This window comes from Salvelinus namaycush, chromosome 35, assembly GCF_016432855.1.
Source record: "Salvelinus namaycush isolate Seneca chromosome 35, SaNama_1.0, whole genome shotgun sequence".
Taxonomy (NCBI): Eukaryota; Metazoa; Chordata; class Actinopteri; order Salmoniformes; family Salmonidae; genus Salvelinus; species Salvelinus namaycush.
Genome location: NC_052341.1, coordinates 32,980,747 through 33,003,175, shown reverse-complemented (window position 1 = coordinate 33,003,175; position 22,429 = coordinate 32,980,747). Strand labels below are relative to the sequence as shown.

The window sequence follows — 22,429 nt, the reverse complement described above, 5'->3', positions numbered from 1 at the left end:
ATCTCTGTTTTGTCCGAGTTTAAAAGTAAATATTTTGCCGCCATCCACTTCCGTATGTCTGAAACTGTCACGCCCTGGCCTTAGTATTCTTTGTTTTCTTTATGTTTTTTAGTTAGGTCAGGGTGTGACAAGGGGAATGTATGTGTTTTTGTAGTGTCTAGGGGTGTTGTATGTGAATGGGGCAGAGTAGAGTAATGTTGTCTAGTTATGTCTATGGCTGCCTGGATTGGTTCTCAGAGACAGCTGTCATTCATTGTCTCTGATTGGGAGCCATATTTAAGGCAGCCATAGGCAGTAGGCTTTTGTGGGGTGTTGTCTATGTTCTATGTTGCAGTTGTGCACTTAGTTCTGTTTAGCTTCACGATCGTTTGTTTTGTTCATTTTGTAAGTGGTTGTTTTTTTCCTTCATTAAAGAAGATGTATTTTTCACACGCTGCGCCTTGGTCCTCTCTCTCTCACGAAGACGATCGTGACAAACACAGGTTTCCAGGGTAAACAATTTTAGGTCTTCAACATCTTTCATCGAAATGTACAGCTGTGTGTCGTCCGCATAGCAGTGAAAGTTGACGTGTTTTCCGAATGACATCACTAAGAGGTAGAATATATATATATATATATATAGTGAAAACAATAGTGGTCCTAAAACGGAATCCTGATTTTGTCAGAGGACAAACCATCCACGGAGACAAACGGATATCTTTCCGACAGATAAGATCTAAACCAGGCAAGAACTTGTCCGTGTAGACCAGTTAGGGTTTCCAATCTCTCCAAAAGAATGTGGTGATCGATAGTGTCAAAAGCAGCACTAAGGTCAAGGAGCACGTGGACAGATGCAGCTTTTACATTTTTTTGATGAATGGGAGATTCGATATAGGCCGATAAGTTTTTTACATTTTCCTGGTTAAGGTTTGGCTTTTTCAAGAGAGGCTTTATTTCTGCCACTTTTAGTGAATTTGGTACACATCCGGTGGATAGGGAGCCATTTATTATGTTCAACATACGAGGGCCAAGCACAGGAAGTAGCTCTTTCAGTAGTTTAATTGGATTAGGGTCCAGTATGCAGCTTGAAGGTTTAGAGGCCATTACCATTTTCATGAATGTGTCAAGAGATACAGGATTAACTTCTCTGGGGCAGGTGGGACACAAACGTCCCACCGGCCAATAGCCAGGGAAAATACAGCGAGCCATATTCAAATAACATGATATAAAAATCAAACTTTCATTAAATCACACATGTAAGATACCAAATTAAAGCTACAATCGTTGTGAATCCAGCCAACATGTCAGATTTCAAAAAAGCTTTTCGGCGAAAGCATAAGATGCTATTATCTGATGATAGCACATCAGTAAACAAACAGAGTAGCATATTTCAACACTGCAAGCACGACACAAAACGCAGAAATAAAATATAAATCATGCCTTACCTTTGACGAAATTCTTTTGTTGGCACTCCAATATGTCCCATAAACATCACAAATGGTCCTTTTGTTCGATTAATTCGGTCGATATATATCCAAAATGTCAATTTATTTGGACCGTTTCATCCAGAAAAACACAGCTTCCAACTTTCGCCAAGTCACTACAAAATATATCAAAAGTTACATGTACATTTACCAAAACATTAGGTTACGTTAGGTATTTTTAAACGTTAATAATCGATCAATTTGAAGACGGGATGATCTGTGTTCAATACAAAACGAAACCAAACTGACGCAACTTTTTTCATAACGTGACTCTCTCCAAAAATGTACTTAATGTGACCCTCATTTACGATAGCCCTACTTCTTCACTGCACAAAGGAATAACCTCAACCGATTTCCAAGGACTGGTGACATCCAGTGGAAGCGGTAGGAACTGCAAGCAAGTCCATTAGAAATCTGGTGTCTCTAAAAAAACTCATTGAAAAGACAGTGACATCAAAAAAATACAAATTCTGAATGGTTTGTCCTCAGGGTTTTGCCTGCTACATAAGTTCTGTTATTCTCACAGACATGATTCAAACAGTTTTAGAAACTTCAGTGTTTTCTATCCAAATCTACTAATAATATGCATATCTTATATTCTGGGGATGAGTAGCAAGCAGTTGAATTTTGGCATGCTATTTTTTCCGAAAGTGAAAAAGCTGCCCCCTGCCCTCAAGAAGTTAAAAAACTTGAGTGTCTCCATTGATCCTAGGTCCTGACAGACTCCGGACAACTGAACTTTGGAGAAATACGCAGATTCAAAGAGGAGTCCGTAATTTGCTTTCTAATGAATGAACATGGAATTGATTTCAATATTATTTAAATATAGGCTTAGCCTATACTATAGGCTATTTATATTTTAATGCAGTCATCTCGGTTTTCATTTGAAGCAACTTTTATCCTTCACTTGTTTGTAACAATTGCAAATACATTGGCAACTATGTACATTGCATTTGAATGGTATTAAGACCCCTTCACTTTTCCACATTTTGTTACGTTACAGCCTCATTCTAAATTGATTAAGTTAATTATTTTCCTTATCAATCTACACACAATCGCCCATAATGACAAGGCCAAAACTGTTTTTTGTTGTTGAAATTTCTACAAATGTATAAAAAAAAATAAAAATCTGACCCTTTGCTGTGAGACTCGAAATTGAGCTCAGGTGCATCCTGTTTCCATTGATCATCCTTGAGATGTTTCTATAACTTGATTGTAGTCCACCTGTGGTAAATTCAATTGACTACACACGATTTGGAAAGACACACACCTGTCTATATAAGGTCCCACAGTTGACAGTGCATGTCAGAGCAAAAATCAGGAATTGGGAATTGTCCCAATTGTCCGTAGAGCTCAGAGACAGGATTGTGTTGAGGCACAGATCTGGGGAAGGGTACCAGAACATTTATGAAGCTTTTAAGGTCCCCAAGAACATAGTGGTTGTCACGCCCTGACCTTAGAGATCCTTTTTGTGTCTCTATTTTGGTTTGGTCAGGGCATGAGTTGGGGTGGGCATTCTGTGTTCTATGTTTTGTATTTCTTTGTTGGTTGGCCGGGTTTGGTTCTCAATCAGAGGCAGCTGTCTATCGTTGTCTCTGATTGAGAACCATACTTTGGTAGCTCTTGCCCACATGGGTTTTGTGGGTAGGTGTTTTCTGTCTTTGTGTCTGCACCAGACAGAACTGTTTCGTGTTGGTCTATTTTTGTTATTTTTTCTTAGTGTTCTGAGTTAAATAAATATCATAAACATGTACCACGCTGCACCTTGGTCCACTCCTTCAGCCCACGACGACCGTTACAGTGGTCTCCATCATTCTTAAATGGAAGAGGTTTGGAACCACCAAGACAGAGCTGGCCGACCGGCCAAACTGAGCAATCGGGGGAGAAAGGCCTTTGTCAGGGAGGTGACCAGGAACCCGATGGTCACTCTGAAAGAGCTGAAGCGTTCCTCTGTGGATGGGAGAACCTTCCAGAAGGACAACCATCTCTGCAGCACTCGACCAATCAGGCCTTTATGGTAGAGTGGCCAGACAGAAGCCACTACTCAGTAAAAGGCACATGACAGCCCGCTTGGAGTTTGCCAAAAGGCACCTAAAGGATTCTCAGACCATGACAAACAAGATTATTTGGTCAGATGAAACCAAGATTGGACTCTTTGGCCCGAATGCCAAGCGTCATGTCTGGAGGAAACCTGGCCAATACCATCCCTATGGTGAAGCATGGTGGTGGTAGGTGTGGGGATGTTTTTCAGCGGCAGGGACTGGGAGACTAGTCAAGATTGATGGAAAGATGAACGGAGCAAACTACAGAGAGATCCTTGATGAAAACCTGCTCCAGAGAGCTCAGGACCTCAGACTGGGGCGAAGGTTCACCTTCCAACAGGACAACGACCCTAAGCACACAGCCAAGACAACGCAGGAGTGGCTTCGGGACAAGTCTCAATGTCCTTGAGTGGCCCAGCCGGAGCCTGGACTTGAACCCGATTGACCATCTCTGGAGAGACCTGAAAATAGCTGTGCAGCGACGCTCCCCATCCAACCTGACAGCTTGAGAGGATCTGCAGAGAATGGGAGAAACTCCCCAAATGCAGGTGTGCCACGCTTGTAGCGTCATACCCAAGAAGACTCCAGGCTGTTATTGTTGCCAAAGGTGCTTCAACAAAGTACTGAGTAAAGGGTCTGAATACTTATGTAAATGTGATTTCCATTTTTTATTTATAATACATTTGCAAAAACTTCTAAAAAACTTTTTTGTCATAAATAGGGTATTGTGTTTAGATTGATGATGGGAAAACCAATGTTATCCATTTTAGGATAAGGCTGTAACGTAACAATATGTTGAAAAAAGGTCTGAATACTTTCCGAGTGCACTGTATTTGTAGTCAACTTCCTTGTGAAGTTATCGGCGGTCACAGAGAGACAGATGTTTATTTGATTCAATGTTTATCGGAGATCTTCTGTATGTCGGTTAAAAAATACACATCTAACGATGGAGGCAATGTTCTATGAGTAAACTTAAGTAATGATGGTTGTGGGGAAACAGCTGGGATATTTAATTATGCCCCTACGAAGGTTCCAATGATGAAACCCGGGCCCAGACTGCTTCTCCAGTTGACTTTTACTTTGTTTGACTTGAAGTCGAGCAGTCTGGCCTCAGAGAGCACAGTGCCAAGGAACTTCCTAAATATATCCCCAGCAGATGCCCAATCTCTTTGTGGAAACGTTTTGTATGGAAACTGAAATTCCAGTAAAGGTCCTGGGAATTCTGCTTCAACGGACCAGTCAGCAGATAAGAGGCCGAATGTAAGAGAATCATGGCAGATTCTGGAACATCTTTATCTACACATCTCTGTTGGTGTAGCCCACTCAGTGTTTCCCCCATATTCATTTAGCACTAAATTGTTGCCGCCCAAAACATAATTTAACAGAACATAAAGCGTTTTCAGTGTAACCTCAAATGACTTAAAACAGATATAAAGTATGTAGAGAAAATATTGGAGCTATATATTTTTAAATTAGAACTAACTAATCAATATTTTTTTTTATTGATTTTGGTATAATGTTTGAGTGTTCTTATGCTATGGTAAAATGTGTAGAGTTGCAGGAAATTAGCTTTAAAACTGCAACATTTTGTTTCTGAGGCCAAGCGGAGGTCCTCTAAAATATTTGGTCGGAATTGGCGTCGTTGGCCACACCCACTACCACTCTATATGGAACTTTGGCAGTGTTGTTTTGTCTGTCACTGGGTCTGCAGAAAACCTTTTTTGGCAAACCGCTGCCATTAAATGTAATTGTTTTCCAAAACAATTAGAGGCATTTTTTTTAAATTCTTCCTAACAGGAGTCCCTGATACTGCAGATTAAATAGCTGATAACCACTCCACCATGTCAGCAGTTAAGACTGTTCTCTTCTCTCACTGACTCCCAAACCTACATCCTCGTTCTAGATCTAGAGATATTCCTTGGAAAATGTGTACTTTTTTGCGTGAAAAACACGTATAACTAGCGTGATAGTCACCCTGCCCATCAGCCCCAGTTGTGTTGGGTCGGTTAGTCTAGGATGCACGTTTCTTTTGCCAGCCTTATCTGATGCTTTCCACCTAGTCAAAACATGACGATGGTGGTAACCCTTGTTGGGGACATCATGACTTAGTGACTACAGTATTTTCTGTGTAGTATTCAAAGCTACTCTTATTCTGTCTCTATCTTTGTTCCAATTGGTTTGACCTTTGAACTCCTAAGAGGGGAGTTTGGGGGATTGGAACAGGAAGGAGCCAAGAATATGGAGCCTGGAGGAGGGCAAAGGAAGCAGGAAAGCTGCCTCTTCGCATTGGCATTTCTCTTTAACTGGCTTCACATTTAAAGGCTTCCTGCATCTCCCCTCTTAAGTCTGAATATTGGCTGACAGGGCACTATGTCTTGAGATTTAAAGTCCTACTGAAGTTATGATGACAAGATTAAAATAAGAATAACACTCAGATGACAAATAATACGGTGAGGAATAGGCTCATATGATTTTCATCTACTCTACACACGACTGGTGCTCCACTTCCTGCTCAGAGTGGGACTGCGTCTGCATGAAAGCACCTCCCAATTCCTCAGGGAGAGTTGTTAGAGGCATCCCTGGCTAGGAAAGGCTTTCTCTGTGAAATTGTGTGTGTAAGACTGTATGTGCTTGTAGAGTATATCGCAGGGATTTTTCTGCTAAAGAAATACTTGGGCAGACCGAGCCATGAAAGCGTTTTTCGGGATGCCTTCAGTGTAAATTTAACCACGCCCCCTGCCACACCCAACACCTAAGCCCCTTGTTGATCCAGAAAAAAAGACCTGTATTGTTCCAAACACAACATTTTTTAAATTAACAAAATAAAAAAAGGTTGTTTTGAGATATTCATACATTTTTTTTTATTGTTGAATAAATTAATGTGAAAATGTGTATTTCAGAATCAAGACACACTCCATACGTTCGAGGGAACTATAAGGTAAAGTGACACCAAGATCTGTTTGTATCATGTATGGTTCACGGAAGGAAGAGTATACAGTCGTATGAAAAAGTTTGGGCACCCCTCTGAGGCTGCATAATAATTTACTCTGTCGTCACAGACAATGATCACAGTGGCATGCCATTCATTTTCTAATAAAAGCTGAGTACTGGGGTATTGTCCAGACAAAGATTTTTAGTGTAGCAATATTAAGTTGTATGAAATTAAATCAGATGTGAAAAATAGGCTATGCAAAAATGTGGGCACCCTTGTCATTCTGTTGATTTGAATACCTGTAACTACTTAGCACTGATTAATTGGAGCACACAATTGGTTTGGTGAGCTCATTAAGCCTTGAACTTCATATACAAGTGCATCCAATCACGAGAAAAGGTATTTAAGGTGGCCAATTGCAAGTTGTTGTTCTCTTTGACTCTCCTCTGAAGAGTGGCAACATGGGGGCCTCAAAACAACTCTCAAATGACCTGAAAACAAAGATTGTTCAACATTATGGTTTAGAGGAAGGCTACAAAAAGCTATCGCAGAGATTTAAGCTGTCAGTGTCCACTGTGAGGAACATAGTGAGGAAATGGAAGACCACAGGCACAGTTCTTGTTAAGGCCAGAAGTGGCAGGCCAAGTAAAATATCGGAGAGGCAAAGGCGAAGGATGGTGAGAACGGTCAAAAACAGCCCACAGACCACCTCCAAAGACCTACAACATCATCTTGCTGCAGATGGTGTCACTGTGCATCGTTCAACAATTCAGCGGACTTTGCACAAGGAGAAGCTGTATGGGAGAGTGATGCGGAAGAAGCCTTTTCTGCACACACGCCACAAACAGAGTCGCTTGAAGTATGCAGACGCACATTTGGACAAGCCAGCTTCATTTTGGAAAAAGGTGCTGTGGACTGATGAAACAAAGATTGAGTTATTTGGTCATAACAAGGGACGTTATGCATGGCGGCAAAAGAACACAGCGTTCCAAGAAAAACACTTGCTACCCACAGTAAAATTTGGTGGGGGTTCCATCATGCTGTGGGGCTTTGTGGCCAGTGTCGGTACTGGGAATCTTGTTAAAGTTGAGGGTCGCATGGATTTCACTCAATATCAGCAGATTCTTGGGAATAATGTTGAAGAATCAGTCACAAAGTTGAAGTTACGCCGGCGCTGGATATTTCAACAAGACAACAACCCAAAACACTGCTCAAAATCTACCCGGGCATTTATGCAGAGGAACAAGTACAATGTTCTGGAATGGCCATCCCAGTCCCCAGACCTGAATATCTATGAGAATCTGTGGGATGATTTGAAGCGGGCTGTCCATGTTCGGCAACCATCAAACCTAACTGAACTGGAGATGTTTTGTAAGGAGGAATGGTCCAAAATACCTTCATCCATAATCCAGACACTCATTAGAGGCTATGGGAAGCGTCTAGAGGCTGTTATTTTAGCAAAAGGAGGCTCTACTAAATATTGATGTGATTTTTCTATTGGGGTGCCCAAATGTATGCACCTGTCTAATTTTGTTTTGATGCATATTGCATATTTTCTGTTAATCCAATAAACCTCATTTCACTACTGAAATATTACTGTGTCCATCAGTTATTTGATAGATCAAAATGAAATTGCTGATCCAAACACCGAATTATTTATAAATGGAAATCATGGAAATTGTCAGGGGTGCCCAAACTTTTTCATACGACTGTATATCTGAAAAGGGCCTAAACTGTCCACTTTCATGATTCTTCTCAAAAATGGTTTGTGATAAAAATGTAAAATACACGTCATGTATCCTTCCTCCAAATGACGTTTATATGTGAGAATTGCCGAAACAATCCGAGATACCAAAAATAATTCCCGCTCCCACTGGCTTTTAATCACCCTGTAGGTGGCCTATAGGTCTCAATAACACTGTGTCTGCTTGACAGGCACAAACTACCATTGAGCCCCACTGTAACCCAGTATCTGCTATGTATCCTAAGTATTTAGTCACTGTTAAAGTGCAGGACAAATAGGGCCGGGCAGCTTCTCCCGTTTTCAGGCGTATAAACGCTCATTTGCTGCCGTAACAGCAGATTGAATCGTCGAAAGAGATGAGAGACACCAAACATAGCAACCCGACTCCCTCCATGTGACTCCTTCCCTGCAGAGCAATCACTGGGATCAAAGTCTCCACGGTTTGGGTGCAGTGAGCAGAAGCAGACGGGATAGGTGAAAGGTTCTACTTCCTCTTTCCATGATACAGGATCGGCCTAATATACAACACCACGCTGTCTCTTCTAGTATAGAGTGGAGTTTATAGGAGTCAGAAAAGCTATCAATTGTGGAATACATTGCCTTCGACCAAATCAAACCAAATTTTACAACAGGTGTAGACCTTACAGTGCAATGCTTACTTACTAGCCCCTAACCAACAATGCAGTTTAAAAAAAATACAAATAAGAAATAAAAGTAACAAGTAATTAAAGAGCAGCAGTAAAATAACAATAGCGAGACTATATACAGGAGGGGGGTACTGGGGCAGAGTAAATGTGCGAGTGCACTGGTTAGTTGAGGTAATATTTACATGTAGGTAGAATTATTAAAGTGACTATGCATAGATGATAACAACAGAGAGTAGCAGTGGTGTAAAAGAGGGGGATGAGCAATGCAAATAGTCTGGGTAGCCATTTGATTCGATGTTCAGGAGTCTTATGGCTTGGTGTTAGACCATGTTCCATTTGAGTTAATGCAGTATGGGAGCACTTGGCCAAGGGTCTTTCTTGTGCCAGATCTTGCATATTTCTCAGCCTTTGTTCTTCCCCTGATAAAAACAAACTCCAGGAGAACACGTTGTCCTGACAGACATTGCTGAACCCTGGAGCTAAAAAACTAAAATTGCCGATAACACGCCACATAGCCTCCAGGAATGTTAGATCCTAAACCCTCATATTAAAGTTTTTTTCCCCCCTTAGTGGTAGTCACTATTTAAAGACACAGAACTCGTCCCGTTTCTCTGCTTCTCACTTGCCTTTGCCCAGCCGAAAGTTCCTCTTGCCAAGAGCAGCGAAGAAGGTGGATGGATGTTGATGAAAGCAGGTGACTAGAAGGAGACTTCGACAATGTCACCCCACAAGATCATTGCAAATGTACAGGCAACTACCAAAATAAAGGAAACACCAACGTAAAGTGTTTTTCATAGGGTGTTGGGCCCACCACGAGCCAGAACAGCTTCAATGCGCCTTGGCATAGATTCTACAAGTGTCTGGAACTCTTGGGGGGGATGCGACACCATTCTTCAATGAGAAATTCCATCATTTTGTCGATGGTGGTGACAAACAGTCTCAGGCAATGCTCCAGAATCTTCCTTAAGTGTTCAATTGGGTTGAGATCTGGATATTGAGACGGCTATGGCATATGGTTGACACAGTTGTCATGCTCATCAAACCATTCAGTGGCCACTTGTGCCCTGTGGATGGGGGCAATGTCTCTCTATGGGGGCATATCCATTGGGAGCCAAAATAATGTCTTGCCCAGCATTTTTATACATGACCCTAAGCATGATGGGATGTTAATTGCTTCATTAACTCAGGATCGACGCCTGTGTAGGAGCACCTGCTTTCAATGTACTTTGTATCCCTCATTTGCCAAGTGTTTCGATTATTTTGGCAGTTACCTGTAGGATGGTAGCTGTATACTCTTACACTGAGTCCGATGCAATCCTCAACATTTCAGCAGCAAACTGTGTTCATCCGAGTTTTTGAACTAGACCACTGCCAGACATCTCTACTCCATTCCTCTTTTTCAGCACAATTTGGTAGTATTTTAGACCCCTCCCTAGCCTAGCATACAGTACTCCCCCTCCCTATTTCCTTGACTTTTGCTTCCTCAGTACCTCAGTATTCCCTACAGCATTATTTTCTAAAGCTGAAAGAGGTAGGACCAGCACATGGATAGCCTTTTCTGAAAAATGTCTCCTTCCTTTTCTCTCTCGCTCTCCAGCATCGAAAAGGCCAGTCTTGCCACAAGAATTTCCATACAACCCCCTGTAATCTGAAACACATTACCATCCTTACATAAACAGGGCTGTGCTTTTGGAGCCTTTCCCCCTCCTAAAATAAGTCCCGCCAGGCTTCACAGAGTCACAGACGTCTCATTTGTGGACTGTGTGCGTTGGCAGGCCGACGCTGGCCGTCCAGCGCCATATTTTGTGGTCCTTCTAATGCCTCCTCTCTCTTCCCCACTCTTTCGTTCAATTTTTCTCTCGTCATATCCCTCATACAGTTTATTGCTTTTCTCTCTCCCATCTTTCTCTCTTTTTCCCTTGCAATTCCTCCCGGGCCGCCCCCCATTATGTTGTCCCCTTCTTGATATTAGTCTATAGTACAGTAGGATCATAATGTAACCCATCTTATGTATAGAGTGTGTACTAGTCATTCAGTAGATCAGTCTGTCTGGCATATGCTTACTGCCCAGGGCAATGTGTCCAAGCTCTGGGAGGACCTTGATTCAATCTTGATAGATTCAATCAGATTAGGCTTCCAACTAAGGTTGTGTGGCTCATGCTTTAACAAGGTGAACCACATCCTCCGTCACATCAACTTTCTGCTGAAAGATACCGGAAACTAATTTACTTACAGACACGATGACACATGTTGCATACATGTGGATAGTGATAAGAATGACACTTTTGAGTGAATGATTTAAGGTGGTTGGTAGGAATCCCGTGTGTCATGTCATCCAGGAATCCTTTAAGTGTGAGTCAAACTGTAATTCTGCTGTGTGTTTGTAGCGGCCGGGGCGGACTGAGGTCATGTCATTCTCCAGTTCTTTTTGTTCCCTTTGTTCACCTGTTGGCTTTGTTCCCTGAGGCACTGTGAGGGATCTGGCTTTCACAGCCAGGTCTGAGATCAGTTCACAGCACTAACATGACTCACTTCACACACCTCTGACTGGCCACCTAGCCACTCTTTATCATCATCTCTCTCGCTCCCCTTCTCTCTCTCGCTCTCTCTCTCTCTGTTTCAACCCCAATAAAAATGTCCAATAATTATAATCCACACAATAATTCCAATTTCCTGTTGCTGCAGGATTATTTTCTTGCTGTGAGAAACTGGTCAAATTTAGATTCTGTATCTGTAACTTCTCCCTTTTCTCTTTGTCTCCCTCGCTCCTTTTCTGTCTGTTTTTGTGCTTTTCCCTGCCCTCTTTTTACCCGTGACAGAAATCAGAGTGCTTTCCTGAAATAGCCAGCTGAGTAACGTCTGAGTCTATTTTGGATGGCCTTGTCTTTACATTAGTGACTGGACTGGCCAACGTGTTAAAGTGCAAACGGGTTCCGCATTGGGCCGGCAGACAGGCCCAACAGCCAGCCAGACTCCCCCCCCCACTCTGAAGTCTCTTTTATTGAATTCTTGAAACTTAATCTGACTAAAATGAATCTTTTCTTCTCTCGCCGAGCTCCCCTAGCTCAGGATTGGCCTAGGAAGTAACTGTGATCTTCTCCGTCAGGGTATAGACAATAAAGGTCCGAGGCACAACGGAACACGACTGTCAGCCACCCGATCTCCAGCCAAGCTGTTTACACCTGGCTCCCATTGCCTAAGTATTCAGAGGCGGGCCAATGAAAGTGGAGTGCATGGGAACACATGCTAGTCATGCTCGGCGAAAACTCATGCGCTAATATGAAACATAAATCTGCAGATGTGCTGTCATTAGAGGGGAGGGAGGTAGTGAATTTACCCAGTCAGCCCTGCTCCAGCTGTGCTCCAGTAGCTACGCCACAGTACAGAGGAGGAATCCAGATCCACTCCTACAGTATATGCTTATAAAGATTGATTTGTCTGTGGGCCAAGGGCTGGGCGTGTTAAGTGTTGAAGGCCCCTGGTCTTCCACAGCCAGGCAGACAGGCTGGAGTGGGAGCTAGGAGCTGCTGTTTAGTACTAATGCAGTCCCCAGATGTTTGACGAGCTGAAGGAGGAGGCGGCCCATAGATGCACGTAGAAAGAGTGGGAGGGATTGATGCTAGGATTGCTTCATTCAGGTGTAATGGCCATAAGGCCATCGAGTAACATTTTGTATCAGATATACAGTAGTATGTACTTTGACTTGAAATTGTCGTTCAGATTATCAAAGTCTTTGGCGACATCTAGATCTTGGATTTGTCAATTGATGCCCGTGACTAAATATTTGTTTTATATTTATGACTTGGCCAGTAATGGGTGTTTTGAAGTTAATATCTCTTCAATTTAATCAAACACTTCCAGAACTAGGACTTCTTATACAATTGCATTGGCTGAAATCACCCAAAATGGCCTCAAATAACCCTTAACTACCAGTAGAAAAACTTTACTTATCCCTGAATCACCAGTTTCTATTTCTCTCATGAACTGCCCCATAAAAGTGTGAGAGAACCATAATCCCTGAAAGGTCGTACCCAGCATGCACTGGGCCAGATAAGCTGTAAATCATGCTATCAGTCTAAACAGAGACAGCAGAATGCTGCTTGATGGTATAGTCACAGAGAGAGAGAAAAGTGAAACAGCCGGATATTATCCAAGTCTTAATTACTGGAAGTCCCCAACAATTTTAAGCATTGATAACAGCCAGCCAACACGTGTTGTTGGATCTCTAGATACTGTTTTTGGCTAACACAGTGTCTGGCTGTGTCCAGAAACAACCCCTATCCCTTTTACCCCTAGGCATCGTCTGTAGATAAACAAATTATTGAATAGATCAGGGATGGGCAACTTGCAGCCTCCCTTTTTGTAGGCCTGTGCATCAATTCCCCCTCCCCCACTTGTTTTCTTTGGGAGGGGGGTTGTGCATCAGAGGTTCTTCTCTTGTTATGTCAGTCACTAAATTTAGCCCCATGTCAGCAAAAACATTTTCGATGGGTAAGTATGGCTGTAACGGTAGACTTATTCCTACTGAACCGTTCGGTACGTGGAAATCGGTTCAGTCTGCACTGTGAACCCGAATGAATATTTAAAAAAAAATAAAACGATCATAAAAAAACACTGCCTACGCTGCATTGTATGCCATTGCCTCATGAGTAAATCTGAGCTGAAAAAACATTCTAGGCTATTCTGTTGAAACAACCACAGCCTATGTGAGCGTTGTAATCAAAATTCTAATCTTAACTGGCGAATTTCAAATTATTATTTTGTGAGGCGAACTCAAGTCCTTTTGTTCACCTGACCTAGAATTCCTTACATCAAATGCCGACTGCATTATCCACCAAGAGAATTCTCTCCGATTTATAGTCACGGCCGTGTATATTCCCCACAAGGGTGCATTCTCAGCCCTCTCCTGTACTCCCTGCTCACCCATAACTGCGTGGCCATGCACGCCTCCAACTCAATCATCAAGTTTGCAGACGACACTACAGTGGTCGGCTTGATTACCAACAACGACGAGACGGCCTACAGGGGGAGGTGAGGGCCCTCGGAGTGTGGTGTCAGGAAAATAAACTCTCACTCAATGTCAACAAAACAAAGGAGATGATCGTGGACTTTAGGAAACAGCAGAGGGAGCATCCCCCCATCCACATCGATGGGACAGTAGTGGAGAAGGTAGAAAGTTTTAAGTCCCTCAGCGTACACATCACGGACAAACTGAAATGGTCCACCTACACAGGCAGCGTGGTGAAGAAGGCACCTCAGCGCCTCTTCAACCTCAGGAGGCTGAAGAAATTTGTCTTGTCACCTAAAACACTCACAAACTTTTACAGATTCACAATCGAGAGCATCCTGTCGGGCTGCTCACAACCGCAAGGCTCTCCAGAGGGTAGTGCGGTCTGCCCAACGCATCACCAAGGGAAAACTACCTGCCCTCCATGACACCTACAGCACCCAATGTCACAGGAAGGCCAAAAAGGTCAAGTACAACAACCACCCGAGTCAATGCCGGTTCATCCCGTTATCATCCAGAAGGCGAGGTCAGTATAAGTGCATCAAAGCTGGGACCGAGAGACTAAAAAACAGCTTCTATCAGCTTCGACATGGATTTAATAAAGGTATCACTAGTCGTTGTGAATTTGTTAGATTACTTGTTAGATATACTGCACTGTCGGAACTAGAAGCACAAGCATTTCGCTACACTCGCATTAAAGTCTGCTAACCATGTGTATGTGGCCAATAAAATCTGATTTGATTTGTAGATGGCGAGTGGTCGGATCGATAAACCACAATTGGAGGATCTTCCATTATCGTTTAAATCTCCAGTTTGGGAACATTTTAGCTTCACAGTGGATTGCATTGGCGATTTGACAGAGATTTGTGGATAAAACATTAATAGTATGTTCTCCACTGCTCAATGAGAATAGCCCAGAGTGGCGCGTGTAGCATGTTGTTGTTGTCGGCCAATCGCAAATCATCACAGCGCCACTACGGTCATAGAGCCTCTGTCACACCCTGATCTGTTTCACCTGTCTTTGTGATTGTCTCCACCCCCCTCCAGGTGTTACCCATCTTCCCCATTATCCCCTCTGTATTTAGACCTGTGTTCCCTGTTTGTCTGTTGCCAGTTCGTCTTGTTTGTTCAACCCAATCAGCGTTTTTACTCAGCTCCTGCTTTTTCCATTTTCTTTTTTCTCACCCTCCTGGTTTTGACCCTTTCCTGTCCTGACTCCGTGTCCGCCTGCCTGACCACTCTGCCTGACCCTGAGACTGCCTGCCGACCTGTACCTTTGCACCCCTCTGGATTACCGACCTCTGCCTGACCTTACCCTGAGCCTGCCTGCTTTGACCTGTCTATTGCCTGCCCCTGTTGGGATATTAAACTATTGTTTATACGACGTGGTCTGCATCTGGGTCTTACCTTCATACCTGATAGCCTCTGTGTGTGGCAAAGCAAGTTAGGAGATGATCTAATCTATGGAAGATGGAATTAAAGTGATGTAATAAAAAGTTAAATGGGAAGTACAGTGCATTCAGAAAGTATTCAGACCCCTTCACTTTTTCCACATTTTCCTATGTGGAAAATTTTATTCTAAAATGTATTAAATTGTTTTTTTTCTCCCTCATCAATCTACACACGATACAAAGCAAAAATATATTTTTTTAGAAATAAATAAAAAAAATCTGAAATATCACATTTACGTAAGTATTCAGACCTTTTACTCAGTACTTTGTTGAAGCGCCTTTGGCAGTGATTACAGCCTTGAGTCTTCTTGGGTATGACGCTACAAGCGTGGCACACGTGTATTTGGGGAGGTTCTCCCATTCTCTGCAGATCTTTTCAAGCTCTGTCAAGTTGGATGGGGACAGAGAACACATAAATACTTTTCTGCTGCTTCCCTCACTCAGATCCGACCACGTCTAATACGGAACTGGTCGTCCTCGGGTCCGTTCGGAACGGGTCTCTATATTGAAAAATGTATTTATGCATATTTGTCCAGCTGGGAAAGCCCCAGGTCCATTTCGGAACAGGGCCTCATTTTTTTACCTCTATTTAGCCAAATAAACAAAAATTAACTAGAGTAACTGTTGGCATTTCATTTTCCCGCTGTACCGTAACCGAACCATGAACCCAAAACCCCAATACGTACTGAACCGTGTTTTTTAAAATGTATTTATTATAATTTTTTTAACCTTTTATTTATCTAGGCAAGTCAGTTAAGAACAAATTCTTATTTTCAATGACGGCCTAGCAACAGTGGGTTAACTGATTGTTCAGGGGCAGAACGACTTGGGTGTGGGTATGTTGAACTGTTACACCCCTATTGGTAAGTTAGTCTAGCGGCCAGCTATCTAAACTTGTAGTAATCATGGTCGAATTACTGACCGGGGGGGCCCCATTGATTTTGTTAGTCACTCTCACTCCGATATCATATTAAAAACTCTAACATTTCTCTCCACTCTAGAATTGCAGGAAATTAGCGCAACAAAATTTTGCTTAGGGCCGACTCTGACTGTGGGTGTTGGTATGGATGTGGGTATGACTGTGGCTATGCAAAGCCGCGAGCCACTGCGGCCCCTCATGATGAGTTCCGTTTTTTTTTGTGGACCCCACCCCCATCAGTGTGTGTGTGGCTTTGGGATGGTTATACGGACAGGATGAACTGACAGTCACAGTGTAGTAGACATTAACGAACAAGTTCAGAGCCCAGGGCAGGTCTTGAGATTGATTGTTTGTGGTCTAGCTTGTGGTGTAGCCCTTCTCTGTACTGTATAAGGAGGCCCAGTCCCTATCACCTCTCTGACACGCAGTCAGTCACTTGAAATAGAGAAAACCAGTGTAAAAAGAAGAGGGCATTAGAGGTCAAGTGAAAGCGACAGTCACAAACTTTTGGCCACACCTTTTTCCTCTCAAGTCCTGAATTCTCTTCCTCTCCCTTTCCGACCTCTCTGTCTCAATTCAAGGGCTTTATTGGCATGGGAAACGTGTGTTAACATTGCCAAAGCAAGTGAAGTAGATGATAAACAATACAAATGTACAGTAAACATTAAGCTCCCAGAAGGTCCAAAATAATGAAGACATTTCAAATGTCATATTATGTCTATATACACAGTGTGTCTCTCTCGCTCTCTACTCTCTCACTCTCTCTCTGGTCTCGGCCCCATTCCCCCCCTCTCCCTCTCTCCTTCTGCTCCGGGCCCAGTTGTGAGGGGAAGTGTATCTGACTGGCACGGCCCACAGCCTTGATCTCTCTCCAGCAGGACCCCTCCTTAGAGCTGCCGGGAAACGGAAGGAAAGGGAGGAGAAGGAGGGGAGGGGTTACCATAGAACCCTCCCACCCACCTCCAATTATTCTAAAGAACATAGCCCGGGACCCGAAGGCCCACAACGTTTCCCAACCTCCCAGAAACATCCACACAATGTTTAGCCTACACTCCCACTCCAGTCTGTTTTATCTTTTTAGCCATCTCTCCGTTACTGAAATTCCCCAGAATGAGAACACACTCTCCCACAGATGTCTCTCATCATAATACACACACAATTGATTCTGTTTTTGGACTGATGCCCTCTGATACCAACTATAGATTATGATGGAATGGGACGTTAATCATAATGTCTATTTATAAAAGCCAGATATTGGGAAAACACTAGGTCACTGCTGGGATTTTACCAGACACTGTCTGTATTGTTGAAACTGGGTGGGACATTAAATTATTATTCATGGGAATACAGTTTAGTTGTACCGCAAACAGATGAGGATATTTCTTTGCCTATCATTAGCTTTTTTCCTGTTCCATACAGGTTGTTATTGGGTGTGGATGGAAACCAAACCACAATGACAAAATAACACTCCCTAGTGATGTTCTCGATAACACTGAAATTCGGACTTAAGTATTTTCCCACGTCCCATCTGAAAGCTGGGCCTACAGTAACCTATTACGTAGATTCACCTTCAATTATTATGCTGTCAAGTAGTTGATTTCCCTCCAACTGAGATCACAGATAGATCACTCCCAACTGGTCGTTGATTGTATACATTCCCCCAGAAGCCATTGGACACGTGCACTTTAAGTGGGCAGTTCTCTTTGTTGGCACAGGGTATGTAGGGAGAAGGAGGCCTATCTGTGCTTCTTAGACAAAGACCCCCAATTGACGTCTGAACAATGGAGCAGGCAGTGCACACAGCAGCATTCCGCCCTGGAGGATGGCACAATAGCTCTTTCTCCAGTGCCAGTTCAAAGCCAGGGCAATTGGATTTTGCGGCAAAGGAGCGTAAAAGAAACGACATCGAACATATCAAATCCACATGGGATCACAATGACACATACAGTTATAGAGTACAATGTGCTGGCACATCAAGTCGTAGGGCTGACTCGCACCAGGGGAGGTGCCAGGCTGCCAGCCTGCCCACCACTTCAACAGGCCCTGCCTGGGGACACAATGCCACCCTGGGCACACGAGCACAGTGTCTTGGTGTCACCCATGCCCAGTGGTGCGTGGGGTTGATGACATGAGGGCTCACACATGGCTGGGTGCAGAAGAATGAGCTCATCGCCGCCTGTTGACCTGTCAGAGAATTAGCGGTGGCGCGCTTGTTTGTGGAAGTGGCTAATTGTAGTTTCTGTGTAGTTTAATTCAGCTCTTCGTTTGTTCTCTGTTCTCATTTAATATCTAAAGCCATTCTTCTCTGCTCTTTCTGTTTGTACAGTTCTACAGCAACCCGCGTGTCACGCCCTGACCTTAGAGAGCCGTTTTATTTCTCTATTTGGTTAGGTCAGGGTGTGATTTGGGTGGGCATTCTATGTTTTCTATTTCTTTGTTTTTGGCCCGAGTGTGGTTCCCAATCAGAGGCAGCTGTCTATCGTTGTCTCTGATTGGGAATCATACGTAGGCAGCCTTTTTTCCCACCTAATGTTGTGGGTAATTTATTATTTTCCGTGCGCCACGGTTGCGTCACGTTCGGTTTCTGTTTACCTGTTTTTTGTTTTTTTGTGTGAAGGTTTGACTTTATTAAAGATGTGGAATTGCAAGCTGTGCCTCGGCTCCTCTATGACAGGGAGTTTGAAGACGGTGAACGTGACACCGTGTTTATATGTTGTGGCTCTCAACTGCTCTGTCAATGTTTTGTAGATCGCTCTGCTCTGTTTATCTTTCAGATATGGGCAGTATCTAACGTCACCAGTGCAGTTGCTTTTTCGGAGTCCGAATCAAACGGGATCCAAGAACATTATTCAGGCTGAACCACTATGTGATCGTTTCAACGACGTTAAAGATTGTGGACAAATATTAGCAGGCAAAAAAATTCCACGTTCATTGAATGCCAAGGTTTCCAGGGACTCAAGGACATGGATAACCAGGGCTGTAGTAAAGTTTGTTATTGTTGTAAGATCGTTATAACCACTAACCGGGTCGTTATAACACTGTAAAAGAGGATCTGTCCTCAATGGCTGACCATGGCTAAAACAGGTTCAATCAAATATGTGCATCAATGCAGAGCGTCACTCTCAGGACAAGCAGTGATTCTGAAGGTGTATAGTACATATGCTGTATTATATTGTTAGTGTAGGCCGCTGGAACCCAGGGACACCAGGTGGAACCCTGGGGCCAGAGCAGAGGTAGGCCTGATTGGGGTGTAGCTGAGTAGAAAGGCCCTATTCTTCTGTGTAGGAGGGGGAAGAAACCCTGGTCCACTCAGAGAAGGAAGGAAGTGAGGCAGGCTGCCTGAGGGCGTAGAGAGAGAAGGCCCAGGTCAAGTCTCTCGCTCTCTCTCTCTCTCTCTCTCGTCTGCACAGCTCACTGCTCGAGGATCAGTGTGGCTCGTTGGGTGTAGGTTTTAGAGTTGGGGCCCCACCATACCTTTTGAGCACCGGGTCCTGTCCCATCTCAAAACCACCACCGAAGCCTTCCTTGCCAAGAGGTCTGTGGACGACCTCTTGGGCCTTCGCTACATCCTCCAACACCTCGACAACCCAAGGACATGCATAAGGATATTGTTTGTGGACTTTAGCTCAACACAATCATTCCGGACCTGCTGCAGCACAAACTCACCCAGCTGATCGTATCTGACTCCATCAGGATACAGCGCATTAAGATGGGGGGGGGGGGCGTGTATTTCAGCACGGGGGCACCGCATCATTGCATGCTTTCCACCCTCCTTTACTCACTCTACGCCAATGACTGCACCTCCAATGACACAGCTGTCAAACTACTCCAATGGCGACAGGTCCAAGTAATGTGGTGGCCTGGTGCAGTCAACAACCTGGAACTTAGCACAGTCAAAACCGTGGAGATGGTGGTTGACTTCTGGAAGTGACAAATCTGGTATCGGTTCTACACGTCCATCTCACCTCTTCTATCACCGTTTTGGGTCTGCGTCCGACCGCTGCAGGAGCAAGCTGCAGCGCAACGTCCAGTCTGAGGAGAAGGTCATCAGCTGTCACCTGCCCACCGTCAAGGACCTGCACGCCTCCAGGAGCGTGCAGGTCAGATCATCGCCCACCCCGGACACCCCGTTTTGCAAAGACTCCGCTCTGGCAGACGGTTTAGGTCAATCATGACCAAAAGCCGCCCTCCACCTGAACAGTTTCCTCCCCACGTGCTGTGCCCTCATCAACCGGCCATCGGGCTCATAGGGATGAAGTGACTTTGCATCGGGCCGAACACTGCACCTTGCCATCAATGGCCTCTAATACTAACAACCGCACTATGCTGCGTTTGCACTATGTACACCTCTGCACAACACTGTATATGCACTGGATACATTCACCTTGACAGCATCCCTCTCTCTGCTTAGATACAGTATATCCCCCTCTCTAAATGGTATATTCCCACTGCAATCAGTCTAAACTCCATAGTTTTATGTTTACTGTACTGATATTGCATATTCTGTATGATGTCTATGTGGAATACAGATGCCTGTCTATGTATTCTGTTTCTGTATTGTCTATTGCTGGCAGCACCTTCACTCTAAAGCAAATTCTGGTTGTGTGGAAATGTACATAGTAGGACCATGTGTCTGGTACACTGTATGTAACTTATAGGCGAAATGTTTACCCCACACACTCACGCACACAAGTATGCGCACACACACACATCCCTCTAGGCTGCAGGCCACCATAGAAAGCTATCGTCGTCTGACGTAAAGCGGTGTAGTGTTGAAGGGGGGGATTGACATATAGAGAGGGATGCAAACATGACCTGGTATAGCCTGAGTCTCTGCCTCTTTTTGGTGCTATAATGTTACTTTGGACTGTGCTACTGAACTGCATTTGTGGTGCTGTTTATTACGGTATGTTTTTAAATAAGTGGCCTTTTTCTAAATAGTATACCTGTCCCTGTCCTGTAACAGTCGTATGACTCAGCGGTATGGCATCATGTTGTCAGGTGACGGTGAGTTCCCTTCTCTCGTGTGGCTGCAGGTTTGAGAAGGGCCGTATCTACACCTACATCGGCGAGGTGGTGGTGTCGGTTAACCCTTACCGCGCCATGAACATCTACGGCCGAGACACCATCGAGCAGTACAAGGGCCGGGAGCTGTACGAGCGACCACCACATCTGTTCGCCATCGCAGACGCAGCCTACAAAGCCATGAAGAGGAGGAACAAGGACACCTGTATTGTCATCTCAGGTAACGGGGGGAGCCCTCTAAACGGCCAACCAAATCACAAAGTTATCTGTCTAGTGAACTAATTCCAGCATATAAATACATCGCTAACATATTATAAGCTTATAATAGGACATTCATAAGGCCTCATACATGCTTATAAGAAGTAATACATGTGCATATAACACTGGTTCAGGTCAAGTCACGTCTTCCTGGATGCCAACTTAGATTTTGTTTGAAAATGTAGCTTTAAAGTTCAAACTTAATGTTCTCTCAAAATATTTTTGTAATGTCTAACTTTTGCTCTAATGTTTTCTGGCTGGAGTAATGTGAGATTTGTAATTTAGGTGGAGAGTATTTTGGGGGAAATCGATATGACCCTGTTTAGTTGAAAATAGCAGGGTCAACGTGGCCTTCTTTCTAAGAAAACAAGCCAAGTAACCACAAGCTGTGACGGCATGGTGAAAGTATTTGGTTGATAAAGCGCCACTTAGTGGTGAAGAGAGGAATATTCTGTCTCGAATGGCTCAAAACCCAAAACTCACCTCAAAAAAGCCCATGATAATGGAGATCACATTTTAGAGCTTCCAATTGGATTCAAATCTGAAATGTCACGTACACTGCAGTACAAAGCTATAGCAAATGATGGCACTATATAACACAAGTAATTATGTTTTTCCATTGCAGGGGAGAGTGGAGCCGGAAAGACGGAAGCCAGCAAATACATCATGCAATACATCGCTGCTATAACAAACCCCGGCCAAAGAGCTGAGGTCGAAAGGTGAGAAATTATTGCCATTAAGTTGCCATTTTAACCTTCTCAGAATGTCCCTTTTTAAAATCTGGATTATGTAACTTTTTGGGTGACCTGACCAAATTCGCATAGGAATGTGACCCACCGCCTCAATTCGGTCTTATGTAGCAAAATTTGAAATTGTGTTTTTTACATTGGATAAAAGTAGAGCTAGAAAGTGATATATCATACACTGTAGCTGAGGAATA

At 43.7% G+C, this 22,429-nt stretch overlaps 1 protein-coding gene across 1 annotated transcript in view; it reads left to right on the top strand.

Moving 5' to 3' along the window:
* LOC120029742 (unconventional myosin-Id) overlaps positions 1-22,429 on the top strand; it is a 124,100-nt gene that overhangs the window by 10,932 nt on the left and 90,739 nt on the right. Inside the window, exons 2-3 of the mRNA XM_038975011.1 lie at positions 21,243-21,451; positions 22,115-22,208. Coding sequence (XP_038830939.1) covers positions 21,243-21,451; positions 22,115-22,208 — 303 coding nt within the window. The remainder of the gene's footprint in view (positions 1-21,242; positions 21,452-22,114; positions 22,209-22,429) is intronic.